Here is a 19265-nt window from a genome sequence, read left to right as displayed (position 1 = left end):
TTATAAACTTTAGGAAATATTTGTGCCTGAATTCTGAAAAATACAACTAGCAGGAAATTGCGAATGAAGATATGAGTCCAACTAAACTGTGCCTCAGAACATTCCTGAAGCACAGTCTTCATCCTGCAGCATTTCATCATCTTCAAGCTTCCTCTTGGCATCCCTTTCAGCACTTCTTGCTTCTTTGGTAACTTGAAGAGCAAATCTTTCAGCTTCATGCACCCATTGTCACATGCAAGCAATTGATGTTCCATATTAGAGCCACATTTTATGCCTAAATTTCTCAGGACAGCCAACTTTCCTATCATCGTTCCATCAATGAAACACAACACTGCATCTAGTACACCAACTTTTAATGTATTTAGTCCTAAAAAATATTCATGGGTAATCTTTCCCATATGCAATGGTTGAAGCTTTCATTTGTATTCTGAATGTCCCCATGAAGGCATTTACTAAGCAAAACAGGGTCTCTAAAAATCGATTTTATGTAATTCATAATAGGCTCAGGAAGAGAATGCTTACGACAGTATATTTGACCACTTTCTTTTGCTTTTTGGTAACCACACCAAGAATCTACTCATTTAGGGCAAAGTCCGTCTGTCTGTGAACAACTTACGAAAGTAGGTGGCCCATATAACTTTTCTCATTGCTGTGACATCATTCAGAGGTGCAGTTCGTCTAATGGCCAGTTCATAATAACTCTGAAGGAGGTCTATTTCCGTTTCTGTCAATATGCCTCTGCCAGACAGAGGTTTTCCACCAGATAGCAACTTTCCTTTTATTTCTCTTCATAGCTTTCTCAGTCTAGCACCCACCCACTTCTGCACATGTCCACAACACTCCAGTCTTGTTACCGAGGTATCACCATAAACACTGAACTCATTAATTTTATTAAAAGCTGTAGAGTCCCCATCGCCTAGGTACTTCGCATATCTAACGTTATAAACGGGCACCGACCTCTGAAATATTTTTAGAGCTCCACTGTAACCATCATAATTCTTAGAACACTGATGTTCGTATGTTCAGTGTTACTATGGCAGGCGTGGCAGTACTTAGATAAGCACTCAACATCAACAACTTTTTCATTCTGCAGAGAAGCAGCACTTACACGACCATTCAAGGAAAGATGTCCTCGACGTTGCCATGTCCCTTCAAGTGCAACAGCAATGTCCCTGGTTCCACTAATATTTACAGTTTCTTCTACTGCACGTTTCATAGATGCTTTAGACACAACCGTCAAGGCACCTAAAAGTATTTTTATGTACTTGCTGAACCTACTGGGGGGAGGGGGAGGAGGAGGAGCAGGAGGATCCACCAAACCACAAAACGTTTGAGCAGCCTGCCTTCCTTTTCCTACTGCATGCACTGCATACACTAACTTGGAATACACATCATAGGAATTACGCACAACGTTCTAAGTCATTTTCGAGGAAGATTTATTGCAGTATCCACACAGAACAACTAATATTGAAGCTAAACCCTTCCTGCTACTTTGTTGTTCACTTACTTCCAGACAGCCTACACCATCACTTTTTTACATTTCGCCACTTCCTTTGTCAAAGAAAATAAAATGCCCACATCAAAAACAACAAATCCATTACAAACAGCGTCACTGTTAACGCAAAAATTTGAATCACCAGGAGGCCTGCCATGCGGGAGTTTCTTCCCTGAAGAACTGATACATACGTTACTTTCAACAGAGTGGCTTGCTTTGTTTGTGAACTGGTTATCACGGAATTTCCTTTAATTGAATTCCTTGATGCATGGCATAATTCGTATTTATTGCACACTAAAGGATATGTACTTCCACAGATATATGTAGCACTTAGGCAACAAACATTCAGTAACACGTGAACAAGCTGCATTAGCGAAAAAAGTAAATACTAGCAAAGATAATCACTTACAGACACTAGAAACCTGCACTGCTACCAAAATATAATCGCTGGAAACGTAAAGTTCACAGTTCTTTTCGAAATAATAGGCCTACCGGTTACTGTAACAGAAATAAAGGGCGCGTGGCGGCATTCATGACCGTAACTTTAAAATTTGGTAGATATAGGCCATTTTTCATTTGAAACCCTATAATGTATACATCAATGTAACCAGGAAAGACTATAAAATTTAATAGTCATAAAAAAATTTCGATTTTTCCACCACTTTTAAGTATCCTTTATCCTTGAAACCCATCCACAGGCTGGCCGGCACACCGGACCTCAACAGTATCCGCCCGGCGGATTCATGCCGGGGACCGGCACACCTTCCCGCTCGGAGAGCAGCACGATAGACCGCGCGGCTAGCCGGGCGGGCTACTTCGGACATTAGTCAAGTCCACGCAATGTCGTGTTGCGGCACTTCTGCGGGCTTGCGGGGGGGCTCTACACTATATTAGGCAGGTGTACCAGTTTCTTTGGCTTTTCAGTGTAGAAAACTGTATCACCTGCAGAAAAGTCTGAAGTTACTATTAATACTGTCTGCCTGATCAATAATATACAAAATGAGCAGCAAGAGATCTAACACATTTTCGTGAGGACGCTTGAAGTTACTTCTACTTCTGTCGTTGAATCTCCATCCGGTTAACAGATTGCGTCCTCTCTACTAAGAAACCCTCAATTCAATCACAAATTTTGTTTGATACCCCATATGATCGTACTTTTGTTAATGAAGGGTGATGTGATACACTGCGCTAAGTACTTTTGGAACTCACGACATACTGCGTATGCCTGATCAGCTTGATCCATGTGTTGGGTTTCGCGTGACCTACATTTTCCGACACATTTAATGTACCTATTCTCAGTTGGGCAACATCAGCTGCGAATGGAATGACAAAAGAAAATTTGTGCCAAATCGGGATTCGAACCCGGATTTCTCGCTTATCGTGAGCGGTCGCCTTAGCATTTGTCTATCCGTGCATGAATCATTGCCAGACCCAAACTTCCATATGTCATCAAACTTATTTCATAATAGCAGTAGTCGCCGCAGTACCTCTTCCTTTGCACATGCAATCATGTCCAAAGGAATTATGCGTCGTAATTCAGACCAACACAAACACTGGAATATCTTATATTTTCGGCATCAGCGCTGATAAGCAGGGAGATAATAATCCTGTTCGATGTACCTCATTTTAATAACAGTTTGGTCATTCCTACTGATGGGCATACTTTGCCTTGCTACTTATGTAACCCGCATGTCACCTTAGTCTATACCGAAGGGTATTTCCTCAATATTTACCTCTTTTCTTCCTCAGTGTCGCGCCTCTACGTCTTCAGCTGTGAAGCTGATCAGTCTCTTCCTGATGCACATTTCATCGCTCCCGTCCTGTGAATCGCACTGAAGAGTTCCATTGCGTAGGTTGCTACTGCTACGTATGCCCACATTTCCTTGCGTAGGTTGCTACTGCTACGTATGCCCACATTTCCACCTGTTTATCACCTTTAGGTGTCTTTTTCTATGGAAAATCATCAGTCATTAAGCTCTCCACCAAACCGAGCAATGAAATCGGTACACCCTCTAGAAACAATATTTTATTTCCTCTGTCTTTCTATGGATTTCAATTCTCAACAAGACAGCTGCTATAGCTAACGTAAGGGGAATGGAGGTAGCTTAGTCGAGGTTTTTCGTTAGAAATTAGGGAAGAAAATGCGCTTGTCGAAGCTGCTATAAACTGGAAGCACGAAGAATCCATTCCAGCTCGGAATCGATATCAGCGCTAGTAAACATATCACAGTACCATAATGTCGAACATCTATTGAAAGGATGTATTGTTGGGAACGGTATCTTCCGGGAACTTTAGTGTTGTAATTTTGTCACTGACGTTAAGGCTGTAACAAAAACGAAATATTCACAGCCAAGAAATATGAGCAATACGTTACATTTGCTTATATTAAGGATCAACTGTGCCAGTCATCTTTCCTCCGCCACATTCTTCTGGCAATGCAAGCTGCCTATTGACAACAGCATCGTAATTTCTAAATACTGTTAACAATAACGCTATGTAACACTTCCTTAGGGCACTCCCGGAATTATCTTAACATTTGTCGATTTCGTTCCGTTAGATATAGTACAATGAGTTTTATCTTCTACCAAGTCCTGAATTTAATTAGAAGTCTGGTCCGATACCAAGTAAGCACATATTTCGTTTACTAAAGGAGAATGTGTAGCCTTATGGAATGCCTTGCGGACGTCAAGCAGCATGACATCAACCTGGGCGCCGTTGACTACAGCATATTGCGTTTCAGAGAAAACGAGATAATTAGAGACGGAGGACAAGAGACGACTGGGGAAAGAGTGGGGAAGATAATCGGCTGTGCTATTTTCGAAGAAACCACCCTCGTGTTTGGCTTAAGCGAATTACGGAAACCAAGTGCAAGCGTCTTTCATACAGACTCTCACCCCCAACGAATCGAGCTCGCGAGAGCATCATCTTTGTGTGTATGAGCGTGGAGGGGGAAGCAGTGTTTGGGTTGTACGAGGCATTTTCAGAAAGTGTACTATACTTACATAATTTTTTTAAAAGCGTATTTGAAAAAATATACAGGATATTGATGATACATTTGTTGACTATTTTTCCACATAACTGTTATCCCGTTCAATGCATGTGGTGGGCCGTGGCACAAGCTTCTTTACGCCCTCCTCGAACGTCACTCCCGCCAGCCTCTTCCCCCACTTCAGAAGCTCTTTTTGCACATGCTCGTCGATTGAAATTTTAGGTTCCCTCATGTATGCCTTCATGGAGGTGAGAAGACGATAATCTGAAGTAGTCGAGTCAGGGGAATACGGGAGGGGGAGGCTCTGGTTCAAAACATATCAACCGAAGAGTCCTCGAGTGCCTTGGTGGCTAAGGTTGTGTAAGACGGTCGTTGTGCAACAAACACACTCCTCTCGTCAGTATTTCCCTTCTTTTCTTCTGAACGCTCCTTTTGATTTCTTTAGGGTCTCGTGCTCTCATTGTGCATTGATGGTCTCCCCTTGAGGCGAAAATTCGACCAATATCGCGCCTTTTCGGTGCCAAAACACTGTGGCCATGATTTTTACTCGAAATTGTGTTTTTTTAATTTTTTGGTACATGTGAAGCCACTGTGACGATTGTCTTTTTATCTCAAGCTTGTAATTAGCAATCCACGTTTCCTATCCAGTTTCAATAGAGCTCAGGTCAGGGATTTTCTCTGCCTCGTGATGACTGGGTGTTGTGTGATGTCCTTAGGTTAGTTAGGTTTAAGTAGTTCTAAGTTCTAGGGACTGATAACCATAGATGTTAAGTCCCATAGTGCTCAGAGCCATTTTTTTCAATAGAGCTCAGAAAACCCTCAGCTTCCCATTCAAGTCGCTCGAGAAACTCGCGGGCGTTATTGACCATCTGGCGCACAGTTTCCAGTATACCAGCGTTTCTGTGACTCTCTCGTTCTGGAGGATTGTGGAAACATTGCAGAAACCGTGAATTGGCGGTCCTCACTAACAGTTTCCTAGAATTTTTGCACCCATTCATCAGTCAAATTGAAGAGGCTTCGACTCTTGCTTCGCAAAAAAATTTAAGTAGGTGTTATTCCTTCCGCGAGTAGGAAGGGAATCACAGCACGTGGCTTGCAGATGGCGAGATTTCTTACCGACATGTTTCACGCAACTGGACAGTACAACGTGAGTTTACTTATTATCGTGTTTCTGCGATACTCGCTCTGGGCATAGGACCCGTCTCTACCACTCAGTATTGCCCTCAAAAAACAAAAAAAGCGCACCCTATTACGATAGCTGTTCACTTACTTTATGAACATGCCTCGTACAGTGATACATTCAGTAACAACGAAATTTTTTAAAATCATTTTCTTAAAGTTCTAACAACCACATACCTGTTGCAAACGCTGCTGAGCAGTTACGCTGTAATTCAAGTACCAGTGATCATTCATGTTCAGAGTAATGAGGCGCAAAACCTACAGGTGAGGACGCTTGTGGACCAGTTGACTGTTTGAGCTATGCGCCTTACCTGTAGTCTGGGTCAAAAGAAGTCAGTAATGGTGACAATCTTTGGTCGCCATTGAAAAATGATATCGGAATTACCCGTAATTCGCTCATGATCCACTTACAGACGGAAAACTTAAATGACAATGACTGGACGAGGATTCGAACCGCCGTCCTCCCGAACGCGACTCCTGTGTCAAGTTATTTATTTCCCATACTGACGTATTTTGCATCTCGCAAGCAAAGACTGGAGACAGTCGCGTGAAGCGGCGTCACCAGACGCGGATCGCGCGGCTGGCGGCATCGGCTGCACCTTGGTCGCCGCTAACAGCGCTGAATCAGATAAGGCTCTAAATTTAGCCGCGTTACTCTTAATTAAAAAGCCCGTCCGCTGCTGCTGCTGCCGCCCAGGCGAGGAGCGCAGAAGAGAAGCGGGGGCGGTGGCGCCACACTGCGCATGCCCGACGGCCGAGTGCCATTTTCTGAAACCGGTCAACGGTCGCGTTATTCCATTTTCCAGGTCACGCGGCACAACATTTTTCTTCGCGGGAGACGCACGCCCAACACGCGTGCGCGCGGCTACAATGCGGGACTCGCACCGGAGCACCGCGAGCAGAATGCCGACGAGTGAACACGAGAGCTATACATAGACCTACTGACGCGTTCCAATACAACCGTGACTGAACCCTACACCATCACTAAACTGATTAGTACTGTTTTTTCAGTATTCTCATCAACCTATGTCATTCTCCACATAAACACGTGGCTGGATATAAAATTTGTTATATGAGCACAAAGAAGATTCTTATAGCAAATAGTCCTAGAGTCCACTCTGGGCTGTCATATGCCTAGATTGATGCTGTAACTTTTCCTCCTAAGTCCAATGCGCCTCTGGCGTCTCGTTATTGTCTTGGAAGCGCCTGCCATGCAACTGGCTCTTCGTGTGAAAGAAGAGCAAAGTCGTTACGTCTGTTATATACGAAAGGACTAAATTTCAGATCCCGAAGTCTCTCTGCTGTGATGAGGGATCTGGCGCGTTATCGTGCAGCAACCTAACCCTCTTGGACTGTTTTCCATAGCGGTTCTGCGCTTACTGCCCATGATCTCGCCCAAAGATCGATGTACTGGTACGTATGACCAAATGCTTCCCGCGTGCTCTGCTATTCTGAAGTACATACAGTGGGCTCTAGTTAGCTCCACCCTCGATATATCGAGTTTCTAGGTACACAATCCAGTAGTCACTCGAAAAAACACTGATAAATGGAACAAAACGTGTGTTTCGGTATACTTGATAAATCGAAGCGTTTGTCACGCAGACTGCCCGTCAATGTTCTGTAATTCGAATTGTTTTGGTAATTGTTTAGTCCTTCAACTCTTTACGCCACTCCATTGTCTGTTCAAGAAAACAAAAGGCGCCGAAGTGGATAAATCAGTTGTGAAAATGTCTTCAAATAGGTAGAAGCGTGTGATTCTCAGAAGAAAGTATGTCGACATTCCTGAAGCACAATCAGATTACGGTAAACGTATCACACAGAGGGGGAAAGCGAACATGCTGCGACGAGATGACACTGTTTGAAGAATTCTTATTGAACTAGTTTAGGCAATGTAGAGGTCCTGATGTACTGTGCTTAAAGAAAAGGCCAAGACATTTGCTGGTAGTTTGGGCAGCGATGGGTGCGCCACATTTGCAGAGTGGCTTACTAACTTTAAGAAAGTACGTAACATAGTTTTGAAGATAATTTACGGCGACAGTGCGAAGTATGGAAACAGCTGCAATCAATAGAGGTTCCTAAGACACCTGGAGCCTTCTTGCTGATTTCCTATTAGGAAAAAACGTGACAAACGATTTTAATGACCAAGCTGAAGTCTGCGGTGCCCTAAATGACGTTGAAATTTAGGTTATTCTGGGTGACAGGAATGAAGATGATGAGACGAATGAGCATTTCCAAGTTATTGTGAATGTGCGTTCTTAGAAAGAAAGTATACGTTGATGTGTTTTAGACTTTGGTCGCAACAGAAAATACAGATGAGCAAGTAAGCTGAAGGTCACTGAAGCAGCAAAAGATCACAGATTACTTTAAAATAACACTGAGGTATTCTGATGTATTTTCGCTCCGGTCGCAGGTTCGAATCCTGTCTCGGGCATAGATGTGTGTGATGTCCTTAGGTTAGTTAGGTTTAAGTAGTTCTAAGTTCTAGGGGGCTGATGACCTCAGAAGTTGAGTCCCATAGTGCTCACAGACATTTGAACCAATATTATGTATTTTCGGAAATTTGTTGTGTGTTAAAATAAATGCAATACGTAAAAGATCAACTTTCTCTTAATTTGAGGTCTAGTTGTTGCTTTCTGCTTCAGTTTGTATATAAGTACGAAGATTATTGAAACAACAACAGTATTATTTAATTTTATTTTTGATAGGTGATACTCTTATTTCAACTTTTTCTTGATTCCACTTTGATCAGTCAAACTTTCTTTGAATCTCAATATACGCGAAAAATGGATTACGTGCTTGTTTCTCATTCAAGTGTACCAAAAGCAACGGGTAACGGACATTCCTCCATGTACTAATGCCTCTCAGGAGCAATCTACAGAGTGTTACAAAAAGATACGGCCAAACTTTCAGGAAAAATTCCTCACACACAAAAAAAGAAAATATGTTATGTGGACATGTGTCCGGAAACGCTTACTTTCCATGTTAGAGCACATTCTATAACTTCTCTCCAAATCACATTAATCATGGAATGGAAACACACAGCAACAGAACGTACCAGCGTGACTTCAAACACTTTGTTACAGGAAATGTTCATAATGTCCTCCGTTAGCGTGGATACATGCATCCACCCTCCGTCGTATGGAATCCCTGATGCGCTGATGCAGCCCTGGAGAATGCCGTATTGTATCACAGCCGTCCACAATACGAGCACGAAGAGTCTCTACATTTGGTACCGGGGTTGCGTAGACAAGAGCTTTCAAATGCCCCCATAAATGAAAGTCAATAGGGTTGAGGCCAGGAGAGCGTGGAGGCCATGGAATTGGTCCACCTCTACCAATTAATCGGTCACCGAATCTGTTGTTGATAAGCGTACGAAATGTGCAGGAGCTCCATCGTGCATGAACCACATGTTGTGTCGTACTTGTAAAGGCACATGTTCTAGCAGCACAGATGGAGTATCTCGTATGAAATCATGGCGGTGAATCGAGGAAGTACAGTACATATTGACGAAACTAAAATGAGCTCTAACATGGAAATTAAGCGTTTCCGGACACATGTCCACATAACATCTTTTCTTTATTTGTGTGTGAGGAATGTTTCCTGAAAGTTTGGCCGTACCTTTTTGTAACACCCTGTATAGTCCTTCAAGAAGGACGTGCACAATTTCTAGAGGTATAAATGTTCCACTTACAAGAAAATGCCGGACTTTAAATGAAGGTAGACGATTGCAATTTTGTCGCATAACTGAAAATCGCTGAATAAGCCAACTCGTGACGGTATCTGTATCACTGAAAACTCACATGGGTGCTCTAACGAAGACCGGCGTGCCTTTGTGGAAACGTTTTTCTAGTATGCTTCTCTATAGATGTGTCGTGTGACATGACAGTGTTTATTAGGCCTGTTATGTAACTTTTCGTCTTATAAAGGCATGTTATCTAGAATTTTTGGAAAACGATCCTCCAGCGTTGTTGGGAGACGTTCCCTTGATTACAAGGACTGGTACGTTCTTTGAGCGTGACAGATTTGTAGAACGTTCTAGTGGTTAAGTGACCCATAATCTAAGACCTAACATTCCCCGGAGGATGGATCGACCTAACTGGGCACCGATGTCTCCGAAACATGCTCCTTTAAAATTTTGACTGCGGTGATGGTTGAAAGGCGAAGATAACCAAAGGGGAAAGTAAAATCGAGAGACGTATTGATCGTTCCGATTACGACGACCTATTGTCATAATAAGAGGCGTATTCCAAAAGTAATGTACGTTTGGTCATAAAAAAAATTAGGTCATGAGAGAACGTTTTTACTGACAATAATATTTTACTACATATCTACTTCAATTCACATCAAACTTCTGCAACGCTGTGCAACCTCCTATAGCCCCTCGTCATACTAGTCTGGTGCCTGGTAACTGAACCAGTTAGTAATGCCTGTCTAGGGTTCATCATTGTTTTGAAATCTTTATCGACCCAGCCACTTTTTAGAAATCGAGAAGAATATTCATTTGGTGCAACGTCAGGCTTGTACGGAGGGTGATCAAAAGCTTCAAAAAGAAAATATCGATTCTTCTCCTAGATTTCAGCAGCGGCGTGAGGGCGTGGAGGAGGATTATTCCGGACAAGTTTCCCGCTGCATCAATTTTGGCTCGAACGTCTCAGTTTGGTTTGCGTTTGACAGTATGTCAGCTGTAACTGTTGATCCACGGTCCATGAAATCAACAATCAAAAGGACGCTCTTTTCGTCCCAAAAATAACTGAAGCCATCTTTTTCGATTCTAGGACGGATATTGCGTGAACTGTTTTGGTTTGGGTGGACTTGAATGACGCCACTGCATTGACTTATTTCAATTCTGCGTTGGTGTACGATATCCTCTTCTCGTTGCCTGTAACAATGTGGGGAAAAAAATCATCTCGATTTTCCTTATAGAGCTCAACAAACTGTCGTGCACTACGCATTCTTTGCTCTTTGTGCAGATCGTGAGCATTTCTGCAACCCATTTGGTACACAGTTTGTGATATCCTAGCTGTTCAGTGACAGTCCTGTAAACTGAGATTCGAGTAACACTTTGAAATTCATCAGCCAGACCACTAATCGCTGATCACTTCGAAGTTTTTGGTTCACTCGATCAACGATGTCGTCGGTGCGGGTACTGGGCCTGCCACTCCGCTGTTCATAGTGAACATTCGTGCGGCCATTCTGAAATTCTCGACACCATTTTCGAACACTCATTATTTCAGGTCTATACACAATGCATCTACGATTGTCTCTGCCATTGCGATCTGCTCTCACCGACTGGCAAACGACTACTGAATAATACCAACAGTGCTGCGGAGAAAGCGCTGCCTGCGTGTGTGAAATTTCTTTCAGGCCTACCATTTGTTAAATACTGGTCACCGAAACTTACTTTTGGAATACGCCTCGTATAACGCCATGACGATCTCTGAAGGGGTACACGTGGTGTTGTCGAGGCAATTTGGAAGTTAACTGCAGCCCCACGCTGAATTTATGAAAACGAACTTTGAATTCAATCATCTGCCTTTGTCTAATATCTACTGTCGCTCGGGAGCTTGTCGGACTCGCTGTACAATGTTCTACAAGGCGGTACAGGGACGGTGTGAAAGAGAGAGTGTTTGTGTATTGCCGGGCTGCCCGGGGTCGCGGCTCGGCTCGCAGGCTGCCGCGGGCTCGCCCCGCCCGGCCCCGCCACGCGCCGCCTCCGCCGGATCAATAGGCGGCCGGCCAGCTGGGCGCGCCTGCCCGTCACAGCGGCCGCAGACGTCGCGCTCGCCGCATCGCAGCAGGGGACGACCACCTGAGGGCTGGGCCCGGCTGCTCTTCGGCTGTCTGGCGCGCTATCCCCCCTCCCTGCCCTGCGCGCACGCACACACACGAGGCGCTGCCCCACAGCTACACTCCATCTTCTTACAAGGGTCTGCCCACTGTGCTACAATGGCGACTATATCTACAGCACGTGGGATCTAGAGGAATCGTCGTCGACTCCGCAACACGACGATCGTGTGAAATCCGGATCGCTCTGTTCGTTCCCGAGATCCAGAAGGCAGTATACACGGGGGCCTCCCTTTGCCCGAAGCAGCGCAGTAATTCGACGCGACACGACTCAACAAGTTGTTGGAAGTCCCCTGCACAAATACTGAGCCATGCTATATCTATAACCTTGCTTAATCGCCAAAGCGTTGCCGGTGCATGATTTTATGCACAAACTGATTTCTCGGTTCTGTCCAGTGAATGGTCGATCGGAATCGGGTCGATTGATAATCATTCGCTCGAACTGTCTAGAATGTTTTTCAAACCAATCGGGAACAATAGTGACCTAGTGACACGGTACACTGCCATCCATAAAAAATTCCACCGTTGTTTGGGAATACGAAGTCCATTAATGGCTGCGAATGATCTCCAAGTAGCCGAACATAACCAGGATTCAGCCCATTCCACGTAAGCACAGCCCACACCATTATGGAGCCACAACCAGGTCGCACAGTGCCTTGTTGACAACGTAGGTCGGTGGCGGCGTGGGGTCTGCGCCACACTCGAAACCTACCATGAGCTCTTAACAGCTGAAATTGGGACTCATATTACCAGCTCACAATTTTCCAGTCATCTAGGATCCAACCGAAATCGTCACGAGCCCGGGAGAGGCGCTGTACACGATGTTATGTTATGTTATGTTAACCGGGGACCTAGAAACGATGGAGAGGTTCCGTCCCCGCCGCAGCCGCACTGTTCCGCAACCCCACGACGACTACCGCAGTCCACCTCACCCCTCCACCGCGCCACACCGAACCCAGGGTTATTGTGCGGTTCGGTCCACGGTGGACGCCCCAGGGAACGTCTCACACCAGACGAGTGTAACCCCTATGTTTGCGTGGTGCAGTAATGGTGGTGCAAGCGTACGTGGAGAGCTTGTTTGCGCAGCAATCGCCGACGTAGTGTAGCTGAGGCGGAATAAGGGGAACCAGCCCGCATTCACCGAGGCAGATGGAAAACCGCCTAAAAACCATCCACCGACTGGCCGGCTCACCGGACCCCGACACAAATCCGCCGGGCGGATTCGTGCCGGGGACCAGGCGCTCCTTCCCGCCCGGAAAGCCGTGCGTTAGACCGCACGGCCAACCGGGCGGGCTTGCTGTACACGATAGCACGCTATTACGGAAGGGACTCGCGTCGGTCGTCCGCTGCCATCGCCTACTGACGCCAAATTTCGCCGCACTGTCCTAACGGATACTTTCGTCATACGGCCCAAATTGATTTCTGCCCTTATTTCATGTAATGTCGCTCTTCTTTTTCTGACAACTCTACGCAAACGCCGATGCTCTCGGTCGTTAAGTGAAGGCCGTCGGCCACTGCGTTGTCCGTGGTAGGAATTAATGCCTGAAATGTGGTATTTTCGGCGCACTCTTCACATTGTGTATCTCAGAATACTGAATTCCCTGACGATTTCCGAAATAGACTGTCCTCTGCGCCTAGCGTTCAAAGTCTGCTTATTTCCATTGTGCGGTCATAAATACGCCGGAAACTTTTTCACAGGAATCACCCGAGTACAAATGACAGCTCCGCCAATGCATTGCCCTTCTATGCCTTGTGTACCCAATACTACCGCCATCTGTAGACGTGCATATCACTATCACGACTTTTGTCACCTCAATGTATACCGGCCCATAAAGGAATGCTGTGTTCCTTCACTTTCCGAAAGCTTTAGACACAGTTTATAGAACACAAACTTTCCTGAGTGTCGTCGATTGTTACATTCAACCAATAAAAACAGAGACCATAAATCAACACAACTAAATTCTCATCACACTCTACACCTCCTACGGCTAGTTAACAAACTCATTTTCCGTCTTTGCAGCTCTCCGACCAGTGCATCTGAAATTCGAATCCATTTCTTTGTTTACTACGGAAGCATGATGGCTGCTTTGTCTGCTGCCATCTTGTCATTCCGTTTCAACATGGAGCGAGCTGAAGTAAGCCAACTTCCGAATTTTTTTTTTTAATACCTTCTCAGTTTAAATGTTTTCTTGTATATAGTGTACCTAATGCCACCGACAGTCTGGCATTGTGAGTTCGTGGTTCACATAACGTAAAGGATGCCTGAAATTGCATTTGTCTTGGAAGAACATATGTGAATTACTTATTATGTACACTGTAGGAGGAAGGGAAGGGAAGGGAATGAACTAATACCTGTACCAAAACTTTGTGTGGAATTAGTGGCAACAGGTGAAAATGTGTGCCGGACAAGTACCTGAACCTGGGATCCCTGCTTGCTAGGCAGTTGCATTAACCACTGCCCCATTCCGACAGTGCTTATCCCAAAATCTATCTCGACATGCTCCCAGTCGACTTCCCCATCTGTTTCTTCCATGTTTGTTAATTTTAGTTTCCATTGGAGGTGGAACATAAATGAGCATCCACACTGAAGGTTGTTAATTCCGTGCCCATCGAGGCGAATCACTTGTATGAATGTGTGGCATCTGTTCTTTTGGACAGGTCCACACATTCGAACAGTATCTGAACTACGTTAAAATTCACCCTGCTTGTATGCAACTGTCCCACTTGTCCCATTATAAGCCATACATCAAGTTTTGGCACAAACTCCTGCAGTACAGAAGGCAATCTGACAAAGTTCATGCACAGAGGAAAATTTCTCTTCGCGTAAAGAGATTGCTTATCTGAGAGTAGGGAAGGAAACAACACTTAGGGAATCAGGCCGAGTCAGATTAGTGGTTTCGTTATTCCACCAGTAGGATTTCGCCAATTCTTTCATCTGAGCTTATAAAAGCCTACTAAATAAATCTATTTCATGATTCTCAGACTAACCCCAACCCGATACTGTCACCTGGAGACCAAAACGTGAGCATAGAAAATTTCTGAGCGACTTTGTGTATCCTTTTTTTACTATTTTTTATTCTTTTTACAAATATAGGGGGGCCTTTTCTGATGTTCTGCAAAAAATTCCAAAACAGCAAAAGAGTGATTCCTGCTTAATAATATAGGCCCTACACAGATAACCTTGCAAATAACATCAGAAGCTCCATAAGGGGCTCTACAGATGATGCCGTACACAGGATGACGGAAGACGGCAGCAAACTGCAGGAAGGCTTAAAGAGTATGGACAGTTGGTCTAGGGAATGGCAGTTCACTTTCAATATAAACAAACCGTAAGCTGCTGCACATGAACTCTCAGAAAGACCCATTATTGTATGATCACACAATTGCAGATCAATCACTGGAAGTGGACACATAAGCAAAACATTTATGAGTATGCTTACAGAGCGATTTTAAGTCAAACACTTAAAACTAATTCTTTTAAATACACGTGTCACAATAATTAATTGCAAGGATTATCAGGAAGTGTAGTCCACCAATAAAGTATTGCATAACTGATGCTGGGTATTGCTCATCAGTCTGCAAACCTCATCAAATACATGAAATATGACATATATAAATCGAGAATCTTCAGGGAAGTGTAGCAAATTTCTTCACAGGATAGCTTAGTAAATGTGAAACCTCATGCTCCAGTGACAGATGTTGCAAGAGAGGCACTGTGCACCACAATTTGCCACTCGAGCGCATGTTACTGTAAGAGTCAACGTATTGCTTCCTCTTATGTGTAGCTCACAAGAATCAGAAAGTAGCATTACAGATTCGAGTTCTTATGTAGACTTATTTTCCACCTTTCGTGACTGAAACAAAGTGGGACGCTAGGTACCCTCCACCACGCACTGGAAGGCGGCCTGCGGAGTGTAGATGTACGTATAGTAATTCTAATAATATTATGAGCGGATAGTTGTTACTCATCATATAGTGCAGATGAAGAGTCGCAGACAGGCACAACAAAAAGACTCGAGACAAGCTTCGGCCAAACAGTCCTTTATCAGAATAGCCCCCCCCCCCCCCCCACACACACACACACGACTACAGTTTGATGTGCCTATTTGTGATTCAGCATCTCCGCTGTATGGTGAGTACCAACTATCCTTTTATAATACTGTCATTATTCCATCCTCGATATTCAATTATAGATACTACATTTACAAAAGGGATACGTCACTGTATTGCATTTACAATAGATAATTTTACAGAGTCAATGACAAAATGCATTATTTTTCCAAATGTGTGAGTAGCTCCAAGCATTTTAAACTGACAAAATCAATGGCGTCAATAATTGAAGGCAAATACTTAACAGAAAGGAAAGTAACACTGGATGTGCGGGAAAGATGTGTAATTGGACCGCTAATATCACCAAGTCAACCAGTAGCACTCTCAGACTGTGCTGCTGTCTACACAACAGCTCACTTTAAAAACGGATAAAAGCAAAATCTCTCGACAAGACTACTTATCGGACACGGTTTTATCAGTACAGAGTGGAAATTCCAATCTAGCACAATGTGTGCAACCTGAAAGGTGCATGTCAAGAAAGGGAACACATGCTGTGCTACTGATCGGAGAACTAATACATCTATTCAGTAACATTTTTACAATTGCCACTGTAATAACCAGTCAAAAATGTTGATAGAATCATTAAAAGTGTACAACACGCTATCTGAGATATCAACAAGGAGGTCAATAGTTTTTAATTCATAATTTACATATATAGTTGTTAATTGTAATATTCTCTTACGGACAACACATCGACTGAGATCTGAACTCTCTTTGTGATGGAACAAAAATCCTTCCACATTTTGACAAGTCTAAGTGGAGGCAACAGGTAAAATTCTATACAATGTGAAACTTTATTTTGTTATAGAATATTTATTCCTAACAGTGAAATCCTGTAGTGAACTCAGTTGTATATTAGTCTTTACATTACACAATTCGCACGAAAAGATTTACGATATTTGCTGCGTGAAGCAATATTTGTCAACAATCTAGCAGAAATAGCTCCTGTATTTGTGTATTCATCAATAATGTGCAGAAATAGCTCCTGTATTTGTCTCTACCATTGTTCCGGGCCATTAGTGACAGCCTGGACACTTAGGACGCACGTACCCCAGCATTACAGTGTGGTTGAGAGCCCAGAAGGCTTTTCGTGGGCAATAACTTCCAGAAGAAGAGGCTCTGCTCTAAAATTCAAGCTGCTGGCAAGTCACAACCCCCATAAGAAACCACCCTGGCAGATTAAAACTGTGTGCTGGACCAAAGACTCTGAGGACCCTCGCATTTCACGGGCAGGTGCTCCACCAGCTGAGCTACCCAAGTACGACTCATGACCTGTCCTCACAGCTTCAGTTCTGCCAGTACCTCATCTCCTTTCTTCCAAAGCTCTAAGGGTGGGCCGTGAGTCGTGCTCGGGTAGCTCAGCCGGTAGAACACTTGCCCATGAAATGCAAAGGTACCGAGTTTGAGTCTTAGTCTGGCTTCCAGGAAGCTCCGTATCAGTGCACACTCCGCTGCAGAGAGAAAAATTCATTCTGGTACCTACCTCATTACTCAGGCAGTATGAACAAAGTGAAGGTTCCTTCGTCTGATGCTCTGAGCTTCTTGACATTGCACGAGGTCTCGCACATATCCGAAACCAGAGTCTGCATGCATGTGGTAAGGCACCATCTGAGGCAAATTATGGGATGGACCGCTTTGTTTATTAACAAGGAAGAATTTGTTCGTGGATCCAAATTAATTTTCAACACTACTGACTTCAAAAAACTGTCTCAACATGGAGCCACCAGCCTCGTTTTGACCTGCAAGACTGCGTTACAACTGTCACTATTCCAGTACCAATGATACATGCCCCGTAGTGATCTAATTTTCTCAGCGAGACTACTAGCCCAGACCAGTAGAGTGGAAAATGCACAACATTAATCGATTACACACTGTTCTGACTGGTTAGCTGATAATCACTACCTTTCAAATTAAGCTGATAACCTCCACAATGGCAAAGTGGGTAACAGGTCCAAAATCAACATCTCAGATCCATGGAAATAAATACTATTTACTGGTGTAATTACACGTAGCCAAGTCCGTCTCTTCCACAATATACCATTTACAGCTAGCTTATCACTTCAGGACCTGATAGAAGTAGTCTCTTACTGCCACACATGTGTGCATACTTTCCTATAAAACCGGAAAAACTTCTCAGCAATCCCCCTCCTTGCTGGGGTATTGGATTTTGTAATTCTTACTGGCGGCTTGATTTTGTGGATCACTGTCTATCACTATCCTGTGAACTCACGAATCACCACCTCCTCTCCAGAAAGCACATGGCTCCTACTTACAGGAGGGCTATTGATTGTGCAAACCACCACCTCGGTTTCGCAAAACCGCAAGTGTACCTGTTTGGGTCTGACTAAAATCCACTTCAGATGGGCTGGCAAAATACCAACACATCAGCTTCAGGGCGGACAATGCCCAAACCCACTGTATACAGAATCTTGCACTTGTAACAGCCAAGAGCAAAAGTATGCAGTGTGGCTGGGAATGATATATTACTGAGGTAAACAGGGAAGAATACCGGAAGCGCCACGAGCGCGTTCCACACAGTTGACGTTACCCACTGTAGCCATTTTTAGTGTCAGGGTAGTTACACCATCATCACTGGTTCATTGGGGTCAAATGTATTCAAGCTTTTTACCATGGGAGTAGATGGACATCAGAGGAGCAACATCTGATAATTCGTACATAATTTTTTGTCAGTTGCCAATTCACATCTATGGGCAAGTGCAAATCCAGACAAATGGTTTGCTTTTTTTACACAATGACTGTATTATGATCATATTTATATCAAACGATCAGCTGATTTCCTCGATGTGCCATTTCCAGGCACTAACTCATATCCTCAATTTCGTACTGTCACCCTGTCTGAGTGTACCCAATGTACACCGAACTTATGGAGCGTATTGTTCTGTGTGATTATTTTGAGTTTTTATGTTTATATACCAATGCCACTACTGCAATAGTAGTATTCAAATCGTGGACGAGTGTAGAATGTTCTTATTCGAGGTTGTTATGTCAGCAGTTACACATTTAAATGACAAACATACACGGGCTACCCCCCCCCCCTCCCCCTCCCCACATGAGATAAAATTACAAGGTTGTGTGTAAGCGTTTGGAAATTGCACATTATCAAAATCAGCAGATGGTGTGAAATAAATGTGATCATAATACAGCGAAGGTAAAAAATATAACTATATTTTAATATTAATTCCGCATATTACGGTGTGAGTGAGGGAAACCACCTCATGTCCAAATCAGGTTGGTCGAAATTAAGCTTGAGTATTGTTACAGGTAAGGATCCAGTGTCTGCAACCATCTTGCCACACTACTCCATTGGTCTTGTCAAAATAAGCTCCGCAAAATTGCAGTAATTTCAGTTACCTGAATAGCCTACTTTTGTACCAAGACCTTAACTACACGTGCATTACGCTACTTCCATGAACTCAAGTTTCATCTCTAGTCTCCACAGCACACTGTGATGCCAGTACAGAGTTCCACCTTACTGCTATAAAAGAAAGCACAGAAATGAGGTACTCACTACTTGGCGCAGTCGATCAGCTGGTACTCGTTGGAGCGCTCGTAACACGCCTGTACTCCCCGGTCCTTCCATAGGATCTCCGTGTGCTCGTAAAACTCCTGCACACAACAGATAGTGAT

At 43.9% G+C, this 19265-nt stretch overlaps 1 protein-coding gene across 1 annotated transcript in view; it reads right to left on the bottom strand.

Annotated features, from left to right (window-relative positions):
- The window catches only part of LOC124619743 (guanine nucleotide-binding protein G(s) subunit alpha), a 372022-nt gene that overhangs the window by 137310 nt on the left and 215447 nt on the right, over positions 1–19265 (bottom strand). The window contains exon 5 of the mRNA XM_047146318.1: positions 19147–19244. Within this exon, the coding sequence (XP_047002274.1) occupies positions 19147–19244 (98 nt within the window). The remainder of the gene's footprint in view (positions 1–19146; positions 19245–19265) is intronic.

This window comes from Schistocerca americana, chromosome 6 (assembly GCF_021461395.2).
Source record: "Schistocerca americana isolate TAMUIC-IGC-003095 chromosome 6, iqSchAmer2.1, whole genome shotgun sequence".
Classification (NCBI taxonomy): domain Eukaryota; kingdom Metazoa; phylum Arthropoda; class Insecta; order Orthoptera; family Acrididae; genus Schistocerca; species Schistocerca americana.
Note: the sequence above shows the minus strand (reverse complement) of the source record. Positions and strands in the feature narration are given on the sequence as shown.